Source organism: Cyrtonyx montezumae, unplaced genomic scaffold (genome assembly GCF_038088225.1).
Source record: "Cyrtonyx montezumae isolate F1298 unplaced genomic scaffold, pur_monq_1.0 scaffold_33, whole genome shotgun sequence".
Lineage (NCBI taxonomy): Eukaryota > Metazoa > Chordata > Aves > Galliformes > Odontophoridae > Cyrtonyx > Cyrtonyx montezumae.
Genome location: NW_027072038.1, coordinates 1,572,969 through 1,598,746, shown reverse-complemented (window position 1 = coordinate 1,598,746; position 25,778 = coordinate 1,572,969). Strand labels below are relative to the sequence as shown.

The 25,778-nt window shown below is 42.9% G+C and overlaps 1 protein-coding gene across 1 annotated transcript in view; it reads left to right on the top strand.

The window, feature by feature from the left end:
- The window catches only part of ANTXR1 (ANTXR cell adhesion molecule 1), an 88,206-nt gene that overhangs the window by 47,199 nt on the left and 15,229 nt on the right, over positions 1–25,778 (top strand). Inside the window, exons 14-17 of the mRNA XM_065745151.1 lie at positions 7,455–7,496; positions 15,292–15,387; positions 15,708–15,875; positions 22,150–22,230. Of these exons, the coding sequence (XP_065601223.1) occupies positions 7,455–7,496; positions 15,292–15,387; positions 15,708–15,875; positions 22,150–22,230 (387 nt within the window). The remainder of the gene's footprint in view (positions 1–7,454; positions 7,497–15,291; positions 15,388–15,707; positions 15,876–22,149; positions 22,231–25,778) is intronic.

Below are 25,778 nucleotides of genomic sequence, written 5' to 3'. Positions count from 1 at the left end.
GGGCAGCACTGCTTATTTACTAGTTTGGCAGTGGCTCATCAAGGAATACAACGTCAGAAGCAGAGGGTGCATTAAGGGCAGAGGCACTGGCTTGCACAACAGACAAGAGGCAGGCAAGTAATAACCTCTAATAATCAAACCACAGACCCAGAAACACTGATGTGAATTCAAGCCTGGGGACATCTCAGAGATAATTGTGTGTCTGTCGAGAGGGAAAAAAATCCAGCTTTTTTCTTATGAAGAATGAATGAGTGACAAGCACATTTCTAAACTCTGAAACTCGACTTGGCATGCGTTTTAACTAAATAGGAATCATTACTGTCCAGCAGTTCTCCAGGAAAGACACCAAGCCAGCTTCACCCCTGGAGTAAAGGCACTGAAGTCAATAGACTTACTCTGGAGATTTATCTGGAACTCAGTATCTCCTTGGCATGCACCCATAAAGAAATGCTGTTTCCAAGAGTGTCCAAGTTTATTGGTCTCAGAAGTATTCTGGGATGAAGTCTGGAATTTACCACACAGTTTACAGTAGATGCAATTGTTGCTTAGTGTATCAAAATAATAATTAAACCTTTGCTGTGCCTGATACCAGTACAGGCAAAATTTCCCTTGACATCCATGCATGGGGAGATGCAAAAGTATGAGAGCCAGGTGCTAACTTTTAAAGAGATTTCAAGGAAGTCTATTCAACTACAGGCAACAAAGAAAGATTTTCTGCAAAGCTTACAGCTCCAGTGCTGTATGCATTGAAAGAATGATGACAAATACAACCACATCATGGCAGGATGACCCCCCTTTCCCTTAGAAGAACACATCTGCAAAACAAAAGGTGCCAGATCCTGGCCTTGATGATGCTTTTGGGCATTTGACTTTCAGTAGATACTGTTTTCCCCTTCTTCCTCTTTCCAGAATACAGGGTGACCTGTATTCTGATATCAGTGGAACAAATCAGAGAGCTTATAGCAGAACTGTGTGTGCAACAGGCTCCTTAGATAAACAGAGGTGAAATTCAGTTTCAGGTAGGAGGCCAACACAAGGTGTAATTTTAATATAGACTCAAGCCAAGTAAATACCTCTAATAAGCTTCCAAAATAGTCTTCAGGAAGCTTTTGCAGGTATATTATTAGATTGGCTTGGAAATTAAGTTAGTTAATTTGTTTTGGATGTATAGTAAAGGTGTAGTTAATACAGCAGTTAAAGTCATGTCTGTTCTGGGACAGTTCCCATGCACCTCCCATTTTGCACCTCTGTAGCAATTGCCTGCTCAGAATATATGCACCCTCTTGCTTATTTTTGCACTGCAGCTTCTTAAACTACAGGGGTGTGGCTGGCATATAATGAGGTGTTGGTATTCAAGCACTGAACGCCAGCCTTAGCTCTAAAGCTGATTTCTGGAAGGAGGCATGGAAGAACCCAGCAATTTGTTTGGCTCTAAGTCTATAGTGCAGCTGACCAAAAGTTTTGGAAACAAAAATCTGGATAGAGAAAATACAGAATATATATATATATTTATTAAAAACACATGCAAATTATGGCTAGAATGGAGGAAGAGAAGGGGAGGAAATGCATATATGCTACAGCAACCCTGGAGAGTAATAAAATTACATGGTGCACATTGGCGTGATGGAGATTACTTGTAAGGGCCCACGTATTCTGATTCCCACCCACTCCCATGTGCACATGAGGCACCATTTTTCTGCAGTTAAAAGGATTTTAAGAGAAGAGAATGTGGATTCCTGAATTGTCTGAAACTCTGGTTAGACAGACTAAGAGATAAAGGCACAAACGTGCAGGAAAAAATGTTTTATAGACCCACAGGCCCTGTCTTTGGTTCAGACCAAGCCAAGCACTCAAGAGCACACCTAGCATAACATGGTAACTCCATCAAAGTTACTGGAGGCTAAACTGGTGTCCACTCTTGCTGCTGCAAAGGATTGTCTTCATTTGTGGAGCAGGCAATAACAAAACAATGGGAGCCAAAATGTTAAAGCCAAATTCTCCAAAGCGTCCCTGAGTTACAGAGTTTCCAACCCAAATTGTCTTCCAGGGCTTCACGTTTTGGAGAGCACTAAAAATTGCCTTCTGAAAGCCCTTTGCCTTGAGATGATATGCATGGACTTCAGATTCTCAAACCACTTTCCTTGCTAATGCATCTTTTTAAGGTCAGATCCAAAGGCCAATTATATTAACCCCGTCTTCAGCACCTTTTGTTCCAGACCACAACAGAGTCTTAGCATAGAGAAGGCACTGTTGTTCTTTGCCCTAGTTGTGCATGGAAAGCTATTCGCTCAGCAAAAAATTATTTCTTCTCTTGTTTTTACCCTGGATTCCTCTCATCTCTTCTGAAGAAGATGGCAAACCTCTCCGTGGAACTGTTTTTGCTCAGGGACCTGGGTCTACCTGGTGGGTGATGCAGAAGAATGGGGATGTTCAATGTGTACCACAAGGGAATTTGATGTGGGGAGAGCGCCCTCAGTAATTCTATTACTATGTATATATGTATATTGTATGTGTTTGTATTTAATGCTTGTTAATCATTGTGTTTTTATGTATATATATTAAGCATGATGTAATGATGTTGATTAAGGGGTGGAATGTTATGGTTCTATGATTTTTGTTGTATTATTGATATTCCACATCATAACATCATGTGGTGTATTCTCCTAAGCCCAGCTGAGGAGAAATATATCATTGGGATCATGTCTTACTCAACCAATAAATTCACCAGCAATCAATGAATGAGAGTAAGGGCTTCTGCAGATAAATGAAAGTAGCTGTGCTGTTTTCCTTTTCTTTAGTTCAGAAAATGAAATTCATTTATCTGCTCTTCCAAAGCAAGTGGGTCAGGCACTTGGAGTAAAACCCACTGATTCTGGCCTTGTTTATGTGTGTAAGTGAAATGGCCTAGGAAAAGGAATGTCCTTTGCAGATGCTACATTTTCTCATGCATTCCCTGGAGAATTCCATGCCAACCTTATTTGGTTGCAAATTATATCAGAGCTATTTATATTGAGGGCTTTTTTTCCCCCCCTCTGTGATGTCATGTCTCCTCTAAGTGCGTGGATGATTTTGACATGTCTGTTTTGAATTTTTGTACGTGTCAGCTTGATGTCTTCACTGGAAAGCAGCCTTGTCTGTTCCAGTTTTAATGAGTTAAAATTGAGATTCCTGGATCCTCTTCCAGGCTAAATAGAGGTCAACTTAAAAAAAGAATGAGATATCATTCCTATTCAATTTCATTTGCCCCTGGGAAGAAGAATGTACTCTATTGCAGATGAAAAAACAGGGACAGGCTCCTGCTTGTATTAGAAACCTTGAACTGTAGACAAAATCTCTGAGGGTTTGGTGGATAGTTACAACACAAGGCAGATAGGAAACAAATAGAAAGGAAATATTCCTTTATCCAGTTCATAACTATGCTATGAAACTCTGTTTCAGGATTTAGAGGAGGAAAGAGAAAGAAGGATGCGTCAGATGGGTCATTATTAATGTTATTTACAAAAAGCCTGCTTTTAAGATTGCTAAAATACATATTCTGTATGATCTAGAAGAGTGGTAGCAAATAAAAGCAAAATCTGCTCAGTTAAATGCATTTTTCCCTTTCCAAAGTTTTAGTTCTAATTAGAGGCAAAACCCCTTATTTCTCTGTGTTGCTTTCTCATATAGCCCTCATTTTAAATTATGTTCTGTTCCATCTTCATGCAGATACATTTCACTGACAAGGAACACATTGCCCCTGTTTATCAGATAGTAACTGAGTATTTTGTTTGCTGGACTCTGCAAACTGGTGAAGTTTTCTGCACACCCAGGATGGAAAACATTCTAGACACATTCCTGGAATATGCAAAATTTGGATTCAACTTGTGATATCTTTGCTTATGCCTGAATGGCTACAGCAATTTCATGGCAACAGCAAGTACATCCTCTCCATGCTTTTCAGTTTCCAGTAGGATGGCTAATAGGATTCTTCTGCTTTCACACTGCGTTGTTCATCAGCAACATCTGCTCTGTGACATCAGGGTAGGTCGGCTAGGAGAGGCCTGTGTCAGTCATATATGTGCTGAGACCTGTGATAGACAAAGAATCACTTTACTGTCCTGATTTTTCATAGTTAAATGTGCAGAAGTGCTGACAGCTACTCTTGAAGTTCTTTCCTTTGCTAAGAAAAGCCAGTGGTCAACTGTCTCTATCCCCCAGGCCTTGACTTCTTAGGTTTTGATAGCATGGCCATGATGTAGAAACCCTCAGGTATTCCTAACCTAGCAAGCAAATATGGTTGCTGAACCACGTTTCCCTTCTTTCAAAGAAAGGAACAGGAGATACAGTCTCAGCAGCAAGCCCAGAAATGGCTTGGGGTTATCAAAACAATTGCAGCACACATGAACAAACACTTTGGCTTTGCCAAGTTAAACTAGCCTAAGCATTTTGCTTGGCTAAGCGTGCTCCCAGCTGATTGCATTCAGCAAGTCCATGTGTGTCATCTGGCGAGGCAGAGGGAAGGTGAGAGGTGCAGCCCAGAACAAGACATGGTAGACTCAAGCCTTCCATGCCAGCATGGGCTCTATCCTCTCTGGGTTCTCTGTAGCAGTATTTTCTTTCTTGTACTTGAGTAATCGTTTCTCTTTGAGCAAAATGTGCAGGTGTAAGGCACTGCTTATCAGTTCTGGGATCCTCTTATTCCCATTTGGTGTTTGTTTTGCTCGCGTGTCAGGTGGCAGAGAGCTCTCATTTGCTTCACTGCCTCCACTACTGCACCACGAGGATCTTGTGCACAATCCAGGAGGAAGAAAAGATTTGTACTGTTTGTAGAACCATGGGACGTTTTGTGTGGAGGGACCTGAAAGGTCATGCAGTTCCAACCCCTTGCGTGGGCCAGTTGCCACCCAACACAAGAGGCTGCCCAAAGCCCATCCAACCTGGCCATGGGCACCTCCAGGGATGGGGCACTTCTCTGAACAACCTGTTCCAGTGACTCACCACTCTCTAAGAAAAGGATTTCCATCCAATATCTAATTTAAATCTCCCCTCCATTTAGCTTGAAACCTTTCCCTGTTGTACTATCACTATCTACCCTGTCTACGGTACTGTCTATCACCTCTGTCTACACTAGTTTCTCATAGAGAATTAAGTTCCCATAACCCTTTCCAGATCTGGATAGTGAGATAAGAAATGTATTTTGTATATGACAAACTTACAGATTTCATAGAGACTCGAAGGCAGAGAGGACTACATTCTCCCCACCTCTGGATTTGTCCAAACTAACCAATCTATGCAGCCAACTAATGGACATTCAGTTGTTCTTAGAAGTGTTGAGCCCTTAATACTGCAAGGAATCACTCTTTTTCACTTGTACCGTGGTAGAAAAAAGAAATTATGTGTTCATAGAAATCAGAGTTAATTTGTCAGAGAGTGTATGTTGTGAGAAGGAACACAAATACATGGAAAACCCATCTATCCCATCATATCCAAGTCTGTAATCTCAAGATTTTCCAGAGATATTGGCTGAGAAATTGTGTGTGAATTCTTAGCTGAACCAGATATGTTGGACGGATTATCCTCATCGTTCATGCCAATGCAAATCAGAGAAACTCCATTGAAACCCATAATGTTCCACCCGAATAACTTCAGAGAAGGTAGTAAGGCGAGTTCCAGTAGATATATTTTGGATGAGATATCTGAAAATTTTCATCATTTTGTTTGGAATAAGTTTGTATCCAAACTTTGGATTTGGTTCTGGGTTTGAATTAAGGGTTTTGGTTCAAAGGAAGGTCTGCTGAAGTGTGGCCTCATAGTGACAGGTAACCAAAACATATCTGAAAGTGGGGCTAGAAAAGCCTTGTGTTTATTTGGTGCTTTGTACTCGCAGTGTCATTAATTGTGTCATGAGATGTACAAGAAACCATGTTGTCACCATCTTCCCCTCCAGGACATCTCATTTGTCCCTAATGTGGTCAGTGGCTTTGTAGCCAAGACTTGACCCATGCTTCTCCTGTATCAGAGCGGGATAGGGGTGCACCTACATCACTTCCCAAACATAATTCCATGCTCCCATGTGGGCTTTGTGCCTCCATGTATATAAGCAACGATTTGGTGTTGACACCCAAGCACGCAGGGTGTCAGCAAAGGTTCCTCGAGGATCCTGAAAGCCACCAAAGAAAGACCTGCTGCCCAGGAGTGGGATATGTGGAGTGTGATGTGTAAAAAGGACTGATCCAGCCCCAGTCTCCTCCCAAGCCAAAGGCACATGCTCCTCATTAATGGCCATATTGCATGACTTGGGGTTTGCAGAAGAAAATAAAAACAGTGAGCTCATCAAAGAAGCTAAAACACGAGTGAGGGAAATTTTTGTAAATATTTATGTCTTCAAGGCCTTTAGTATGACTGTCATTTTCTCTTCCTGCATTTAAATAGTCAGGCTATTATTGTTTGGGACTGTGATTTTGTTCTTGAAGGGGAATCTCTGAGCCTGTACATCTGCAACCCATCTCTAGGCAGCCCCTACACCCAATACAGTCAGCCCAGCACCCCAGCAGCATCTGACTCATTGCCTGGTGCGTAAAGAAATAACTGCTTCGTCCAGATGGACTTAAAACTACAGGAAAAAATCCATCCCTGGGGCAGCTGCGTTGACATGAGTGACTGGCTTCAGTGTTGCCTGCAATGCCTGTGCATTGGGGTGCATCTCGTGTCAAGGAGAGATATTTGACGTGCCTGAATGCAACTGCTTTCCCTTTGGAAGGTTCTCTGTTGCTTTTGGAGTGGAGGGCTGTGATAATAGCCAACTGCCTGCTGAGCTCGAGATGCAAACTTTTTGCATGAAATAATAACCTCACGCCCACATAAACTTAAGCTGTTTCTATGGAGAATATCCTGGACCGGTCTAAAACCTCACCCTGATTATTTTATTAGTTAGAAATCCTTGAAGAACTTCAAGTGTGTGTGCATATATACATGTACATATATCTATAAGTACATATATATTCAGATCATAAAGACAAGCATATAAGAGTGGGATGAAAAGCATGTAAGAGTGGGATATAGTGTCCAACAGTGTGAAAAGCATTCTTTAGGAGCAATGAGTGGCACAACATTCTGGAACGGTGTATTGCTCTGGGAGGCAGCAATTACTCTTCTGCAGTGTCTCTGGGGTATTTCATTTCACCTTGGTTTCTCTTTCCAGTCTTTGTATGTGTGTATGGTAAATAATTTGAGGCAGGACATGGATGTGTGTTTGGTGGCCAGTAGAAGGACATGCTGGATTTAGCATTTTTGTGCATGTAAAACAATGATTGTTACCAGTGTGCCAGCACTATAGCTCCTATTGGGATATCAGGGAACATCAAGGCTGTATTACTTCAGATTTGCTGTCACTTCACATGGAATGGGGATCACGTAATGAGCAACACTTGCATATGCTAATTTACCACTTTTTTTTTTCTAATTTATCCTTCCAGATCATCAAGGAGCCCCCTCCACCTCCTGCAGAAGACAGTGAGGTAGGTAACACCAACAACCCAATTTCCTTGATGTTTAGGACAAGATTTTGTTCAGCTTCCTTAGAAGAAGTTATGATTCTGCTGCATGGCAGCGTGTGGACCATGGCAGGAGGTTAAACCTTTGGGAGCTGGTAGGGAAGGAGAAGAGGCAAGTGATTCTTTCATTTGGTCAGAACAGCACTGCAACTGCAGGCTCTGCTTCACAAAAAGGACAACTCTTAAGCACATGTTTAACTTTGAAGTTAATGGAACCTAAACATATGCTTAACCGCTTTCCTGGAATGGCATGGTAGTGATTTTGGTGTTCAGTGTATAAAACTTCTCATGGCAGCTGAGCACTAACTCACAGTGCTTATCTTTTGGTTTTCAAATGCTGTGAGCAAAAGCAGTTGTGCCTGAAGACGGCAGACCAGACTCTGAGCAGATGTCAAACCCAGAGCAACCATCTCAGCACCAACTGGGCAAGTTTTAATGGAGGATAACAGTAAAGCACCATTGAAACCTTCAGATTATTTCTGCTTACTCTTTTAGATGAATCCAACATCAAATGGTTTCAAGTAATGTCACTGTTACTTAATTAGTAGACTCTCCCCAGAAATCTGCCCAGTTTTTCATCTGCCCCTTTTGGTATCCTCCTGCTTTCAGCACACAGCAGATCTCTTTTCTCGCTTCCAGTTTTGAACATGGGATCTCATTGAAAGGTCAGTCAGCTGTGTCCAGGGTACATCAATGTCAATGGGAGTTTTTCCATTGACTTCACTGGGGTTTGGATCCATTAACTGTGCAACAGAAGACTTATATCCATGCTCAGAGTGATTTGGATTACTGGTTCCTCTTGCTTTTTGCCTCTGGAGACCAAGTCATTGCACGTTAAAGTCTGGCTTACTGAAATGTTCCTCTGCTCTTGCTGAAGTCTGGCCCAGGGAGGGTGTGCTGGTGTACTGTGCCAAAGCTCAGTGCTCTGCAGCACTACCAAGGTAGAATCCAACCTAGATTTTTCCTGCACTGAGTACAGCAAAATAGTTGAGGGCAGCTGGAGTCAAGGACGGTGCAGGAACTTCTATCTTGTTGGCACTTGTGTCCTTCAAAACAGGTCTGAAGCAAAACCCTGAATCTAAACATGCCTGGACCCAATGGGGATTTGCCTTTGGGTCCAGTGCTGAAGGTGTTTGTTTGTGAAGGCACAGATCTCTCAGAATAACATCAACACATGCATCTGTATACAAGCAACTGGCTTGTTTCCAAAGGAGCCATTTCTGTTTGGGCTGTATGGATAACCTTCAGAAGCCTTGTCAGCTTTGATCTTCTGAATGAAAAGGAAAATACTTGTCTAAAATTGCACATGCTCCGTTCGGGATCACACATGCCTCCAAACCAAGGGATTCAATTGCTGAAGTTAATTAAAATACATCATTCTGGAATGCTGGTTCTCTGGCCAAGGTCTGGAAGGGAAAATTACATCTCTGTGCTAACCAAGAAGGCATACTTCATGTATACAAAAGCCCTTCTAAAACAAGTAAGTGCTGTAAAAGCAGACCAGTTGCTGCAAAATGAGTCAGTTGCAGCTGACCTCAGGTTTGTTTTGGTTAAACTGGTAGAATGATATCTCTGGACTCGTTATATTTTCTCTCTGATTCTGAAAGGAAAAGTCCATGCAGCTCTTTGGATGGAACAGTCCTCAGTTCATCAGTCTGTTTCACAGTTTTCCTTTAACAGTAAGTTTGCCAATGGCTTCTCCAGATAGAAAAAGAAAAGTTGCATTAATTTCCTATCTGTAATTTACTTGCTTCCCTCTTAATAACAGAGGAAGTCTGTACATTATTCTAGATATTACTCTGAATGTTTCTGTTTTGGGACCCTTGAGTGAGGGGATTTAGCTACAACAATCTGCCAACAAAGAGCCAAATCTGATGGTAGATGCACGATTCCATGTGTACTTTTCACCAGATCGTATCCCCTAAACTTATAACTCAGTTATCCTAAAGCTACCTTGTACAATTAGCAGCCAAAGAAAGACACACTTCTGTACTATTTAAGAAACTGGAAAGCATCGGAGCAGTGCTCAAAGATTAGTAATGCTTGGAGCTGTGACTTGTGTGTTGCATTTTTGCCCCTTCAGAAGCCTCCCACTGGTGGAAAAACAATAGGAGCTGTGAAAAGGTGCAGTTCATTGGTCCCATTTACTATTATAGAGCTGGATCCACAGAGTGGCATTGGCAGTAATGTGATGCTTTCAGAGAGGATTGGATACTCCAGATTTTCTACTTTGCTAAAAAGTAATAGAAGACGGTGTCATTTTTCTTACAATTTGTAGATAGCTTTCTCCCTCACAGCACACATAGTAACTACTCATCTCCAGAATGAAAAAGTGCTAACCCCTTAAGAAGAAGCATTGCAGTTGCAGTGTGATTCTTTTCTTCTAAAAATCTTGGCAAAAATAAGACGAGAGGAATTCTTGCATCAGCAGATTTGGGAGCTGAGGCCCATATGTCTTTGCACTGCAAGGAGAATGCATTATACCGTAACGGTGAAGGGAGAGCAGCACTGCTGTCAGAAACCCACCAGAGGTTTTATTGAACTCTACATTAAAGGTCTTTTGAGACATATTGGAGCTATGCTCACTATTGGTGAAGGAAATCATTATTGGCTAGAAAATTCCAATTAATTCATTCAGGAATTGCAAATGTTGTCAACTCACCACTGTGCTCTTCAGACAGTGCAGGATGCTGAGGAGGCTGACCCCAGATGAAGGACAGATGGTTTTATTTAGAGACAGGAAAGATTGAGTTGATACCAATCGGAAGATATAAATGCCTCAAGGAGTCAGTGATCACCTTGCTGCCCTCTGATTAACTCAGTGATAGTGGATCAAAACCACATTATTCTATTCCCAGTGGATAGGGAAGGCTCTTTGTATCCATGCTGGAGGAAGACACAGATGCTTTTATTCAAGTGCCCATCACCTTTAGGCTGGACTTATCAGAGCAGCTCATTTGACTCAGACTAGAAGCGCACCAAGAGGATGAAGTTGATTCTCATCACAACCCGTCTACAGCAACAAAAAGGGCATTCTGCAGGGCTTTCCAGCTTCCAACAATTTCCTGTTCTCTACCTGACCCATGCCAGAATCTGCTACTGGGCTGTCCCACAGGACAGATTCTGGTTGTATAAGTAGGAGCACTCTCAAGTGTCCCTAGGAGGCACATGTTCTTCTCATTGTTTCCCTGCCCTTCTAAACACCAGGCAGTGTCAAGGTAGAATCATAGAATCACCAAGGTTGGAAAAGACCTCCAAGTTCATCCAGTCCAACCCACCAGACCATGTCCTGCATGTCCCATTACATCTAAACATTCACTGTTCTTTATTTTCTGTCATGGCTGTGCTTTCTTCCACAAAATGGATTCAGGGACACAAAGGGTCCCGAAACCTGGCAAAACCAGACAGGGCACGGACCAGATGACCTGAGCAAACCCTTTCCTCATCAGTCAAACCCAGTTTTTCCATGCTGCTGAAGCTCAGGTTCAACAGTCACTTCTACAATGGCACCAGGGCCAAGCCACCAACCAGCCTGTAATTGGATAATCGTTATGTCTGTTGTCATCCTGCCCACATACACCAAAACTCACATACATAAGAAAGTCCTGCAGAGAAAGCACCATTCAGCAGCTCAGTCATGAGATGCTGAAGGTAATTATTGCTGTCATGGAAGGTCTGTATGAAAAGGAGGAATTTAACTCACTGCCTGGCAGCTGTTGTGAAGCCAGCAGATAAAACCTTCCGTTCATCTCGATCTCTTTGTGAACTAATTTCTATCACCCACAGCTGAACAGTCACAAAGCCAATAAACAGCTTGCAGGGATTCATCTGCTTAGGGAGCTGCTTGCACCTCACTTATTGTTGTTTATTAATCTTTTCCAAATCACTCTGCTCTTTCTTCCTGAAAAGCCTAGCTGGGGAGATGGCAAAATAAGCTCCACAGAAAAGTTCTGATGATTTTTTTGTTTTGTTTTGTAGATACCAAGGCAGGAAATGTATTCTGTTGTTCCTGAAATAAAGCCAGGTCACAGTGGTATGCCAGCTCTTTTCCTTCCCCCTTCCTCCCCTTTTACAATGTGTTGTGGAAATTTGGGAGGAGGAGAAAAGGAACCTTTCAAGATACAGGCATTTAAAAGAAAAAGAGCTAGGATGTTATTGGAAACAAATGAGGTGTATGCATTACTCCACAAAGGTGTGGACTTTTATAACCAAATTTAATGTGAAATGTATAGGCAGATTCAGCACAGCGTACTCAACTAGTGTAGAGGCAGTGAACTGTGGGATGTATTTCCCATCCACTGGGAGTTGGGGACATAAATCTGAGGACGTGAGGTGTTTCATTCTGTAGAACAATTTCCTCTGTGACTTTGGGCACATTATTTCATTTTTCATGGTGTGAGCATCCGAGACGTAGAGTGGGAATCCTTCAGTGCCTCTTCTTCCCCTCCATCAATACAGGAGTTTTCTTTTAATTATCCCCTTTGCACTCGGAGGGTGTGTTGTCAGGCAGGATCTGTACCATGGATAAACCAGGAGTACCATGATCAGTCAGACCAATAAATGCTGTTTTTCTATACAGTTTTGTCTCAAGGATAAACATATATGTGGATTTTCTGGGGCCTAACTAGAGCTGAGCTCTCTCTTCAGCTTGCTACTTAGTAGAGCACCAGTAGAGCATCTTCTCTTTGATGTTCTTATGATTTTTTAGTTCTTTCTGACAATCCTTTGCAGGCTTGGGCTGGGGAGAGGTGGAGGTATGAGAAACACCAAGGCCTCGTTCTTGCAGAATGGCTCAGGGATCGTTAATATTGGGCAGGGTTTATCCAGCTGTGACTCAGACGCCTGTGATGTCTGTGAAAGCAAGAAAGAAATATTTCTTAAGAACCAAGCAAATTGTCATCCAAATCTATCGGTGCCTTTGCATCTGGGAGGTGGCCATGCAATTTGAAAGTGTTGGGAGAAGGGGTTGAGGTGTAAGAAGCTGCAATCCGGGAGGACAGCAGATTTCACATCCAGATTTCCTCTGCTGTAAAATTAGATGATAACAACTGATACTCAGTGGGTTGACTGCCCTAAGTCATACAGTGCTTTCTGCAGGCAGAGCCCTATAAATGCTAAACTCTGACAACATCCAGGCTTTGCAGAGACAACTGTGAAAATAATTATAAGGGTGGGGAGAGGGGCAAGTTATCCAAACTTTTATATCTGGCCAGATTTAGTTTGAGTTTTTACCCTGAGTGGTTTGATGTCCCTAGTGAAGCCTGAATTATCCCTCTGTTACCCACAGATGAGGTTCCCTCGGGTCAGGGTCAAAGCATACAGAGCCCAGCATGGCCTCTGAGATAAACACATCTTTGTTTTCTGAAATCCAGCGGTGATGAATCTGGGTCTCTGACTGTGAAATGTACCTCTGTCCTTCTTATTATTATTTTGTAAAAGAAACTCTAGCTCCATCTAAAGCAGATTTGAGGGATGGAAAGATGCCAGGTTCTGCACAGTCACTTTCCAGCATCCTTAAATGCACTTGGATTTTCCGGGGCTGCCTTTTGTGCTGCTGTTGGGTCAGAGCTGAAGATATTTATGCAGTTCTTCCTCAGGCAAAAAAAAACCCATTGTATCTAAGCATAGAAAAATATGGGCTAAACTGAGCCAGGGCATGATAATTCAGCCCCAAGATATTGGCTCAGATCTTGTGAATGGGGCACTGAGCTAGGGTGCTGGGATGGGGACTGTGTTCCTCTTCCTCTTTTTCCTTCTGGGTCCCCACTTTGACCCTCACCTTTCCAATTGCTTCACTTGAGCAACTCACGTGCATTATGAGCACATTTGTCAAGTGTGTAGGAAATCAATGAGTTGTTGCTGGTTATTTTCTTTTTCTTCTTGTATTGCAAAACCTCTCATGCCCTTCAAAACATGTAAACAGGCTCATCCAAAAGAGAGCTTGTGACTCCTTTGTTTTTCAGATGTTTGCTCTAGTCCTTTTTGTGCGTGTGGTGTTTCTGTTGTCCTGGCAGAAGCCCTCCTATCTTAGATTGAAGTGACTTGCAGGGCTTTCAAGGGCTTGTGGGGAAGATTTCCTAAACCTTGGTATTTCCTGTTGTGAGAAGTCCAGTCTGTGCTAAGCTGAAGAGAAGAGAAAGGGAGAATTGCTGAAGGAAAATATTTAGATGGCTTCGGTTCCTTTTTTTTTTTTTTTTTTTAATAAAAAAAGTCCTCATGGAAAACTTCATGCAGAGATATTAAGTTCTTAGGTTGCAGCAAAGAGCCTCAGCTACTCCAACCAGAGAGAGAAGGAGTGGAGCCGTGTATTCATGATCCATTTGCCCACTCTCCTTGAGATCAGGACAAATTTTGCAGCCCAATTGATGGTTTTAGTTTGTTTTAAATAACAATGCTTTTGTTTGGCGTGAAAAGCAGTTTGTCTCAGATTTTTATCCATTCCCCTCCACACCACCCCCTCCCCCCCCCACACAGTTTTTCAGTTTTCCGACTGGGGAGTTCAAATTCAAAGCACTTTTGGCTTTCCCAGTTTTGGAAAGCTCCTAAGTTCTGGAGTTTTGCCAAATCCCTGTGAAGAATTAAAGAAAGAAAGAAAGAAAGGGGAAAAAAAAAAGAGAGAGAGAGACCATTTTTCATTTCTCTCCACATTTTTCACAGGAAATACTTCACGTTTTTGATGGACTCTGCTTTTCTCCTTTGCCAGTTCACAGACTGAATTGTAGAAATTAAAGGGAAAGGCACTGTGTGGGTCAGAGCATATGTGCTGTTGTTGTAGTGAACTCGTAATATGTAGAATACACTGATAGAAATTCAGTTAGACTCGTTTTAAATAAACATGGGGAGGTATTTTTGATTTGTTAATTGGGCCGTATCTGAAGAGCAGAGACCCAAATACATTTAGCTTTGTGTTTGGTGGTATCCCAGGGGTTTCTGCTTGTGGTATGTCAGGGCAGAACACATTCCATTTTGCACAGAATTCAAGTCTCATTTTTCACACAAGGTCTGACTTTCTGCTGGCATAAGGCCATGGAGTCACTGGAGCCACATGGATTTCCATGGTTAGCCTCCCCAGCAGAGGCAGAAGTTCATTACTAGTGCTAATTCCATTCTTGCAACTTTTCCATTAGTCTTTTCCATCCTATTACCCTTGGCCAGATCATCTCAAGAAATTCATTTCCCTATTGGACACTCATACTGAAGTTGTTCCTTAATGTACTCCTAATAAACCTGCATTTTAGAGCAAATCTGACTTGCCTGCATTCTTGCTTTCCCCCCATTCTGTCGAATCTGAGCTAAGATAATGATTAATTTGGGCCCATCAGCATGGGGAGCCATGAGTCAGTGAACACTCCTCGCAGCAACATTACAGGCATGGGGAAAAGGATGGCAAAGGGGTGAGTCCCTGCTGCCATTGGACAACTAGATTTGCAGCCAAAAGGCCCCAACTCTTGACTATGTCATGTACTATTTTGGCACCTGCTTCAATGATTTTGCAACTTGGAAATAACTTAATTTCCTGAATTTAAAAAGGATGAAAGGTCCCTTCAAAACAAACAATCAATCAAAACCACACATTCTTGCTGGAGCTTGATTGTACCTTTCAAAGTGGTCTTTATATTATGAAACATTTTCTTTTCACGAGTGTACATCCTCTGGAAAGCAACCAGCTCATGCAGGCTTAAAGGACCATACAACCTGTGACTGTTCATCCCTTACCATCTCAGTTCTAACAGTGCAACCCTTTCCTTCTGTTTTGTAGGAAGAAGATGACGATGGTCTTCCAAAGAAGAAATGGCCAACAGTGGATGCTTCTTATTATGGCGGTCGAGGGGTTGGTGGCATCAAGCGAATGGAGGTAAATAGACACCACTTTATGTATCAGAAAATCTCAGTTATGAACTGAGTTGTGAAATACTCAAACAGTTTAACCAAAAGACTTGGGAGATAGGAAGAAATTTCACTCTCTTTTGCATCTGAACCAAATCCTTTTGCACATAGGAAGACATGAGTGCCAAATAGAAGATCTTTAGCATTAGGACAATCTTTTCCTATACTGCAGTGCAAGGTCTGAGCCTTGCAACATAAGCAGTGTTCCCATGCAAATTGCAAGGAAATATTCTTGTAGCTTTTCTGAAGCACTTCCCCACCCTCACTTTTCTGATGCTGTCTTTTCAGGTGCGCTGGGGAGAAAAGGGCTCCACAGAAGAAGGTGCTAAGTTAGAAAAAGCCAAGAATGCCAGGGTCAAGATGCCAGAACAGGAATATGAGTTCCCTGAACCCAGAAACCTTGCAAACAACATGCGTAGACCTTCCTCTCCTCGGAAGTGGTACTCTCCAATCAAGGTAAGTCCAGTCCAGCACTGCACCTCATAAAGCATTTCCAGGAGATCTGTGTTAAATCATCTGTTTTCAATGGTTAAGATGCAGAACTGTCTGTAAAACTGCCATCTCAAGGTGCTGGTAGAGGGGCTGTGCATGAGGAAATCCCACTGAACAAGTTACCAGGGAGGTGCTATAGAAAGGAACCAGATGGGCAATAGCAATTTCCCATCAGATTAAACAGATTTCAGGGTTGCATTGCTTTCTTGGACCAGAATAAGAAGCTGATCAGTTCCAGTGGTGTAGCTTGTGTAAAGTTTTTACAGACTCCACCCTGCTGCCAAAGTTAGGCTCTTTGGTCCATGTTGCATATCCTCTGAGATGCAGGGAGTAAATATCATTCTCTTTCCTTAGAAAGAGGGGAGAAATATGAATGGAAATTCTCCTAAATGTCACCAGAGAGAGTTGTTCTGAGAAGATCAAGAATTGCTGTGCAGCACATAAATGTCCACCAGCAGATGTGGGTCACAGGGCCAGCCTCACACAGAAGGGATGCCCTGCAAGAAGGTTTTGGCTGAATTAGAGTGCCTCAGGAGTGGAAAATCAAATTCACACTGATATCAGGTTAGAAGTAATGCAAAGCTGCCCAGTAATCGCCCACAGGAACGGGGAGGGCTCTCATTCTGTGCCATCTGTCCCATGGGCAGGCAGATGCTCTTCAGTTTGGCTTCCCTCATACAAATGATTGGCAGGGTGCAAAACCGAAGCAAGCAAGCAGCTGGATGCTTTGCTGAAGCAAAACCCTTCATTGCACATGTGAACGCTCCTCCTGGACTAACAGAAACAAACCACATGCAACAGATATTGGTGGAGTCTTCCAGAGCATGGTATGAAGACACTCCAGTGTCAGAAGGCTAATCTCCTACAGTCTGGGCAAGTTGAGATGTCTTTAACAAAGGTTTCTCTTTGTTACTACATTTTTCAGGGTTAACCCTTTTGGGAAATGCTAAGACCCTTCTCATATCTTTTCAGTTCATGGCTATTTGTAGCAGCACTGTAGTAATCAGAAAGGACTGAAAATGCACAGTTCATATCTGAGTGCAAACCCTGCACTGTTGGAGCCTGGATCTCTTCTTCAGTGAGTGGTGAGGGTCTTAGAAACCCTCCATGGGCAATTTGTTAAACTCTCTGATGTTGAACACAAATTTTATTCTAAGTGAGGAAATGCCTCACTGCTGGAACAGATTGCTTCTAGTCTCTTATTTTCTCCCTGTCTAGTAGCAGCCAGCCTAGTCAGACTTACTCTATCAGCTACGTTATTGCAATGCAGAGGCATTTCACTGCAGTACACCCAGGTTTCCCTGTACTGTATCTTGTTACTGATCAGCTTCAAGCACTGCCCAGAGGAATTTGGGCAAGGAACATGTTTTGGCTTTCCTCAATCATTGATCTTGCAGCTGGTTCAAATCCAGCAATTGAAATGGCAAGGATGCACAAGGGAGTATGAGTGGTTTCCGGAGGATACGGAAATGTGAGCCTCTGTGAAAATTTGGTCCAATGCCCTCTCTCTTTTCCCCCTTAAAGATTATCATCTAATAAACATAGCCTACCAACAAGTCATTTGCAATTGTATTATAATGATTTCAACATGTGTTCGTAAAGGTAATTCATTCCCTCGGTGGGACAGGTTACAGACCCAACTGTTCTCAGTACAGAGTCAGGAATGCAGTAAGCACCATCCCATATAGCTGTTCCTTTGTTTCTAAATTCACTGCATTGTCATTTACATTAGTGCAAAGTGTTTGTAAGACATACCAGTCCCATCTGGGAGATTTTCAGCCCCACTCCATGCTCACGGAAATGACCTCATCCAGCTGAGAAAAGGAGCTCAGTAGCTTTTGTGTGCTGTAGTCAGGATTCACACACACAGTGCTATACTCTAACCACCTAGGAACTGACAGAAGCACGAAGAGCCTGAATACGTGGTCAGGCAGTTGGAATCCGTGTGGGCACCTCTACCTGAGATCATTAGCTGTGAGAACTAGGTCTTTCCCATTGGAGATGTTGCTGAGTTTCTCCCCTCTTTCTTCACCAATTCCTGATGCTGGATGACAGCCTCAGATTTTCAGTTTGTTTTCAGAGGTTATTCTGCATAGCAGAAAATCAATTCTGAACACAGGAGTTGCAGATCTGTCCCAGCTGGAATTTCTCCAAGTTCAAAAGAGGCTTGGGGAAAAGATTCAACGTAGATAGGTTCAAGTTCCAATCTGATTCTGACTAGGAACATCTTTTGCTTTATAACAGCAAGAATTCAATTATTAGGGGACTAAGTGTATTAGAAGTATCTCATGGGTGATATATCTTCCTATTTCCTTTGGAAAAAAATTCTCCTTTCTACCATTCAAAGTCTAGAGTATAAGGACAGGTCCAAACCAAGACCCCATATCCAAACACTCCTTAACTTTGCCATGTTCTGCATCTGGATAGTGTTTAGCAACCTGAATATGTGGATGAGAGTTTGCCTAATTATTAATTGCCACCACACCCCTGTCTGAACTGTACCCAAAAAGGAAGTGTATGCAGACCAGATAATCCAACGCTTTCCCCACGTACAGCCATGAGCACTCAACAGAAACAGAGGGGATCACTCCACTGAAGAAGAGGTCCTGCAATTACTTTCCCTGTGCAGTAAGGAGCTAGAAAAATTGGCATAGCTCATCAGCACTCTTGGCAGAAGCTTTTGTCCAGAAGACATGAGTATATGAAGATGAATTTGTGTTGTGCTATGCTGGGAAGCTGTCATGGAGTTGTAAGAGGCAGAGGAAGGCGAGGAGGAACAGCCTATTAGGTCATGGGGTCTGCACTCTCAGCCAAAGCAACGCTGCTAGCTTGAGTCTGTCCTTCACTGCTTTTTCCAGTCTGGTTTTTAAAATAGCATAGAGGCTTCCACCACTTCTCAGGGGGAATATTTCCCAGTTTAGACCTCACCCATAGGAAATGGCTCCAGGTACTCAAATTTTCCCTCATCCCCATGCTTCAAATGCATCCCCTATGATTAGAGACATTAAGTTTCCACCCACCTTGCTGGGCTGTTTGAAACACCTCTTTGGAAGGTGGATAAATACACGTGTAGCAGTCTACCTAGTAAAGGAAGTGGGCACGGTATTAAATCTCAGAAGCAGTGAAACAAGGTGGCTTGAAACTGACAAAAAGCCAGGAAATACACATTTTAGGGCCAGTCATCTTGCTGGCCAGCGGGCCTCCTTTTCTCATGCAGCACAATTTTCAGCCTTACTTGGAGTGTTCTGCCTTTTGCCAGTTTGTCTGATGGAGTTTTTCTTCCCTTTACATTCACTCTCCAGAGTAGTGTCCATATGGTAGGTAGACAGCTGTTAACTGAGAGTGGATAGATTGCTGCTAGAAATGCTCCAGGGCTTTGTTTGCTGCCAAATGCAGCTACTGACACTTAACAGAGTGTTATTATTGTTATTGTTGTTATTCTTATTTGCTGCTTTTACTTCTTAGCACGACGCCAACTGGCTTACCCCACGTTTAAAATATCACTTCAACAATTTGAAAAGTCAGTGTGAATAACCCATGGATCACCACAAGTCTAGAAACTTCTCAAGAAATTTGCCAAATCCTCAGTTCATTTGACAGAGGGAGGAGCAGCTCAAAACATACAGACAAGTGAAGGATCATGAAGGACTCTGCCATTTGGTTCAATACTTGTTTTTGTCTCACCTCTATTTCTGCCTCTGCCTCTATCTGCATCAATCCTTTTTCCTCAGAGCATTTATAGAACTTAGTTATCACAGAATCATTTGAGATGGAAAGGACTTTTAAAAGTCCTCTACTCCACTCCATTGCAATGAGCAGGAACATTTATAGGCCAGTCAGGTTGCTCAGATCTTGGTTCAGCCTGACCTTGAGTGTCTCCAAGGATGGGCCCATCCACCACATCTCTGTGGTCGACTCAAGAAGGCCAGTAACAGTCTCTAAACAACTTCAGGCAGACCTGAAGCTCCATTCAAATTCCCAAAGATGGAGCTCTTGTTTTTTTCCCCAAGAAATCTCAGTAGAATGTTGGAATTTTGGACAGTGGTAAAGACTTCTTTTATTCCACACGAAGTTGTAATTTTCCCTCTGGTTTCTCATAGGAAAAATGTATGAAAAATGTACTTACTTCTTCAGTTGTCAGAGGGGAGACCAAGAGCTTCCATGAGCTCTGATGCAGGGGAAAGATGGACTCAAAGGGAGAGCTTTCAGATGGAGGGATGGATTTGGATGGATTCAGAGACAGAGATGGCTTCCCTCTGGTCTAAGAGGCTGTGCTGTCCAAATGCAGGAATCTGACAGAAGAGGTTCTTGCTTCTTCCTCTGAGAATTAGACTTTCCTGGCTCTCACCTTAGGAAGACTTTTTCCCAGTATCCTATGGAAAACAAGATCTATGCAGTCATTATGTATGTCTGTGTGTCTCCACCCGTGTATCCCTCCAACTCCCAAAAAAGCTTTGAAACATTGGCTTAATACAGTTATTGAGAAACATAAGTGTCAGAGAATATTACAGCCCTAATGGTTTCTTTAAAAGGGAAGAAGAAGCCTCCATCTGTGCCCTTGAGAAAGGAAGAGCGTGTGTTGAGTGCATTGTGCATTAATTCTTTAATTAGACATTGGAGAACTAATGTCACAGAGTAACCTTGTAAATAGCTTGGCTGTCAGGAGGTCTCACCTTCATAGTCAGTGAAGTTTAATTTCAAGACTCCAAAGAGTGAGCTTCCTTAGTGCTAATGAAACAACGTGCCCTTTTCCCCACTGCAATATTCAGTTCACATTTTCGTTTGTTCAGTTTTCTCCACTGACAGCTGTTTGAGCTGGACAATCATGAAATGTTTGTAGACTCAATTCCTAGGAAACAGAGAATGATTGTGTATGAGTTTCTGAGGCCAATCAGAGGCTGTGATGTCTCAGTAAGTAGTGTGTGTTTGTTAACCTTCCTGAAAAATCTTTACAGAGCTTTGGGTGGCATTCACTTAACAGACTCTGGGTCAAATGACATTAATTTGAAGACTTTGGTAAATTTCTCTGCAGTTTGTAATATATCTGTAGCGTTCCACTGAGCCAGCCAGTGTGCTGCACACACAGAAAGTCTTCTACAGACCTCCTGGAAGGTGAATCCATTCTGAAAGTGAAAGCCCAGCATAACAGAGTGGGGATACAGCAGATAAATGTTTCAGAGCAGCTGATGTGATGGATGTTCCTGTGCTACACAGCCCTGTGCTGGGCCTTCTCACCTCATTCAGCTCATCTGGAAAAACAACTGCAAGCCTGGCATTACGTTTCACTTCTGAATTTCAGTCAGAATCTAATGCTTTACGTGGCAGAGCAGCATTGCAGGAAGGACAGGGAGGGTCTGGCCCCACATCTCAACCAACATTTCTGTCAATGAGAGATTTCAACACGTTGAATTTCCAATGAAGCTCGTCTGGGTTTGTGCCTGCTCACATGGTTCCAAGACCACACAACAAGGTGAACAGCTTATCAAAACCAAGGCAGTGTGCAGTGGGCAACTGACACTGAGCACATAGGAGTACAGTATTCTGAAAGATGAATGTCACTGCCTGGAGAAGATGCCATTGCTAACTGGTGTGCAGGTGTGAGACCCAGTAAGGCAATCCTCTGCGTGCAGAGACAGTTAATAGAATAGAATAGTATCATAGAGTCATTGGGGTCGGAAGAGACCACTAAGATCATCAAGTCCAACCACCAACCTATCCCCAGCATGGCCCGTAAACCATATTCCTCGATGCCATCTACCCTGGTTCTTCACATCTAGCCCAGTTCTTCAGTCATATTCCACTGCACGTTGTGTTGACACATAAATCCAGAGGAGGAAGTGGAGTAGTGAGGCACTGTGGTATAAAAATTCAGATATACAGTTCAGTTAGCATTTTACTAAACCATGACAGAACTGGGGTAGGTATGACACTCTCTCAGCCCAGGAAATACCTAAGTCACCAATTCTGGAGATGCTCAGAATTATATACAAAGATTAGGCACAGAAACCATTGACTGCCAGGCCTGTCTTCTTATTGCTCATCTGAAAGCCTTCTCCTTTGCACTTGCAGCAGGTTCAGAGAGAGTTTCTGTAAGGGAAAATATTGCTCTCCAGCACCTTGTACAGGCATAGCAAACAGTTAAGCACAAAATTTAAGTTTGCACAGCTCACTTGTTATTATACTGAAGACAGCACGCTGAATTTTTTATTTATATACGCATATATTTTTGTGATTGCAGGGGAAATTGGATGCTCTCTGGGTCTTGCTGCGGAAAGGTTACGACCGTGTATCTGTGATGCGCCCACAACCAGGAGACAAGGTACTGTGCCTGGAGACATTTCTTGCAGCTAGGGAAAAACAAACTTCTGCTGAAGCTTCAAACTGCCTTTACAAATAGGACAGAATGGTTTTGATTATCTTCCCCTGATAAGGCAGATACCTTTGACAGCTCAGGAGGAAAAGCTCTGTCACATTTTATCAGCTTTGTTATAACTGCAGTTCCTGTATTTTTAAGCGTGGAAAAACTGTTCTGGTGCAATGACAGAAACACCCACATAGGAGCCCAACAGAGACTTGAGGCACTTTTAATTAATCATGTAATAAATTCTAATGAATAGCAAGGAGTATTTCAGCATGCTCAGGGCTGTACCCAATGCAATTTTTACAGACTCCAAGAGTGGAGATTCAGCTTCTCACTGAGCCTCAAATTTGCTCACCCTCCTGGTGAAAAATGTCCATTCCATTAATATTATACTGTCATTTCACATATTGCTGATGCAAATGGGCAGAGGAGGTTGGAATTGCTCCAGGAAAAGAGTTGTCCTAAAGCATAAGCAACGGGGTAGCATTGTGAAGGTTTCAAGAAGCTGAACTGGGCATGAAAAACAGTATAATTAAGTGATGGAGATTCATAATTTTGTAATGTTTGGCTCCCTCCAAGGTTTGCCATAGAATACAGAACCAATCATAGAATCATAGAATGGCTTGAGTTGGAAGGGACCTCAAAGATTTCAAGTTCCCAACCCCCCTGCCACAGGCAGGGCCACCAACTTCCAGATCTGCTACTCGCCCAGGTTGCCCAGGGCTCCATCCAACCTGGTCTTGAACATCTCCAGGGGTGGGGCATCCACAGCCTCTCTGGGCAGCCTGTTCCAGCACTACACTGCTCTCTCTATGAACTTCCCCCTGGCATCTAATCTATGAACTTTTATGAATAAGAAGATGAAAAATTTTTTTCCTTCGTGGGGAAAATTTGCTGAAGTATCTTTGCCTACTGTGAAACCGATTTCTGAGAGAAAACTCATCATGTACAGATTGCTAATGCTGCCAACTTTTGTACTATTTTCCCTCCAAAATCGGGGTTTTAAGAGTACCTATTCTAGGAATATATATATTTTTACTTTAAGAGCTGTGATTATATTACAAGGAAGACGCCACTTCCATTTATACTAGGGAAAATCCAGAGTGGTTTAACTGAAGCTGATAAAGTTAGCAGCAATTTGTGGTAATAGCTCCCTCCCTTTTTGGTGATCCTCTCTGTCAGCATAAGCAATAGCAGAATTAGTTCATGTAGGTGTTATGTGATCCAGGCTCAAAGTAAAATTAAGCTCTTTAAAATTTTGCCATGCTATTAAGGATCTCTGATTTGGAGCAAATGTAATTTGGTGTGAAAGTGGCTGCAAATGCACACAAATGCTTAGAGCTGCAAAAATATGTTTCTCTGCAAATGGATCCTGGGAGATCTACAAGTATTGAGGCAATGACTTGTGTTGCTATAAAGGTGTTGGACTTCCACATGCCTGAGTTTCCATCTTCTCTGAGTAGCCATGTGCAATCATCTTGATGGTTTTAATCGCTTTCAGCCTTAGAAGAGCGATTTACAGCAGTGACATAACCAGGTGATGTCACCACCAGCAGCACAGGCAAAAGCAATCTGAGTACACACCAGAAAACAGTAAAATGTTGGTGACGTTCATTAGTTTGCACAGCTGAAATGGCAGAATTGGGTAGCATTTTCCCCTCCTCTGTTCAGCAGTGATGTGGGCTGTTTTTGTTTCCCTACTTTGGATTTAAAGCAGGGAGAAGAATCAAGCTTTCAAGCCCTGGGTTTGTCTTTGAGTTCTCCACGTCATTTCTCATCTTGCTGTAGGCATTCCTCATGGTTTGGGTGCTGGTTTAGGCTCCCAAACCTCCCTTTCTTCTTTGTAGACATAGAAAGTGATTTTACTGCAGCTGAGCATTATGAAAGTTGGCTTTGTGATGTATTTAGATGCCTCTGTACAAGAAACTGTGTAATTGCTATTGAGAATGTGATTCCATATTCATGGTATCATAAAGGTCAGAAAACTCAATCTAGTCCAACCTCAACCCATCACCACTATGCCCACTAACACATGTCCATGAGTACCTTATGGCTGCCAGTTTCTGCCAGGCCAGAAAGCATCAAATATTGTTTCATAAATCACGTCACTATTTAGGTGTGGTTGGAATTGATGGGGACAGCAGCATGGAAACATCTGCCAGCATTGGCTGCAGCTGTCAGTGCTTTGAATGCAGATAGTCAAGAGTCTGTGTGAATGGTTTGCTCTCCTTGCAAGTGGAAAATATAAAGGAAAAGGAGCGATCCCCCAGAAAATCTTTTTACAAACCTGAGTCTGTAGAACAATGGATTGTAGAAGTGTTGGGAAGTTCTGAGAGTGCCTCTGGATTACTTAGAAACGCAACACCCACCTTGACCCAACATGCAGCCACGTGGCTGTATCTCACAGGTTTGGATTGTTCTTCATGCTGCAGGATGGCACTGAGAAGGATGCTCACCTACATGGACCTAGATGCTACCCAGCCATGTGTTTCTGGGGCAGGGTTTGGAGATTAGCCAGCAGGGTAGAGCTGTTAAGAGTCATTTTGGCAGTGGTAAACTCAGCTGTAAATTCCTGTGGCCTCTCCAAGTGATTCCAAATAGCTCCCTTGGACCAGGGAGCGTGGACAGGTGGCAAAGCAAAGGCAGACTTGGTCCTCACTGGGTTGTGAAATCTTCAGCGTGGGCAAATAGCCATGACTCTGTGGGTCATAACAGCTGTCCACTGGCAAATTTGGGTTGGATCCTGTTCTACTGGGAAGCGTAGGTAAAAGAGCACTTTGCCCAATTTGTCAACAAAGGAGGCCCAGAGAGAGCTGGTATCAGCAACCCCAAGCCAGTCATGGGTTTTACAGTGGAGGCACAGCTGGTTTGAAACCTCAGTCCTGATAGACTGGAGCCATGTGCAAGCCCAGCTTTGCCAGCTGCAGGAAGCTTCAGGCAGCCAGACACAAGGCTTTGAGTTATTGCAGCACATGGCAGGGCAGCTGCAGCTTTCCAGCTTTTTCCTGGCTCTGTCTAACTTCATTGCCATGCCATCCATTCACAGAGAGTTGACTCTTCTCTCCAGAATGAAGGCCTGGCATCTGAATATTGCAAAAGTCCTGAAAAGGGTGGAAAAGCTCAAATTTCCCAAAGTTACAGGGGCCCTCAATCCCAAACTGCCTGTGAAATGGTCGAGTTTTGTACCTTGGGGGGATGTCTGCAAAGCAAGGGGAGGAGAGGAGAGCCTGGGGATCTCAGATGCGATTCTGTCCTTCATCACACTGCCACCAATAGATGAAGGAAGCAATTTGCACCTCCTTCCTTCTCTTCCCTGCAGAAAAGAAGGAAGCAGATTTCAGACCCTTGGTGTTGTCCAGCGGGCATCTTAATTCACCCACTGGCCAACAGTAAAAAAGCCAAGGCAAATGAAAAGTGACTGAAAGGAATCTCTGTTTGCTTTGGAGCCCGAAAAGGAATTGGATTCAATCCCAGCATTACATCACTTTCATATATAAGCAATCCCT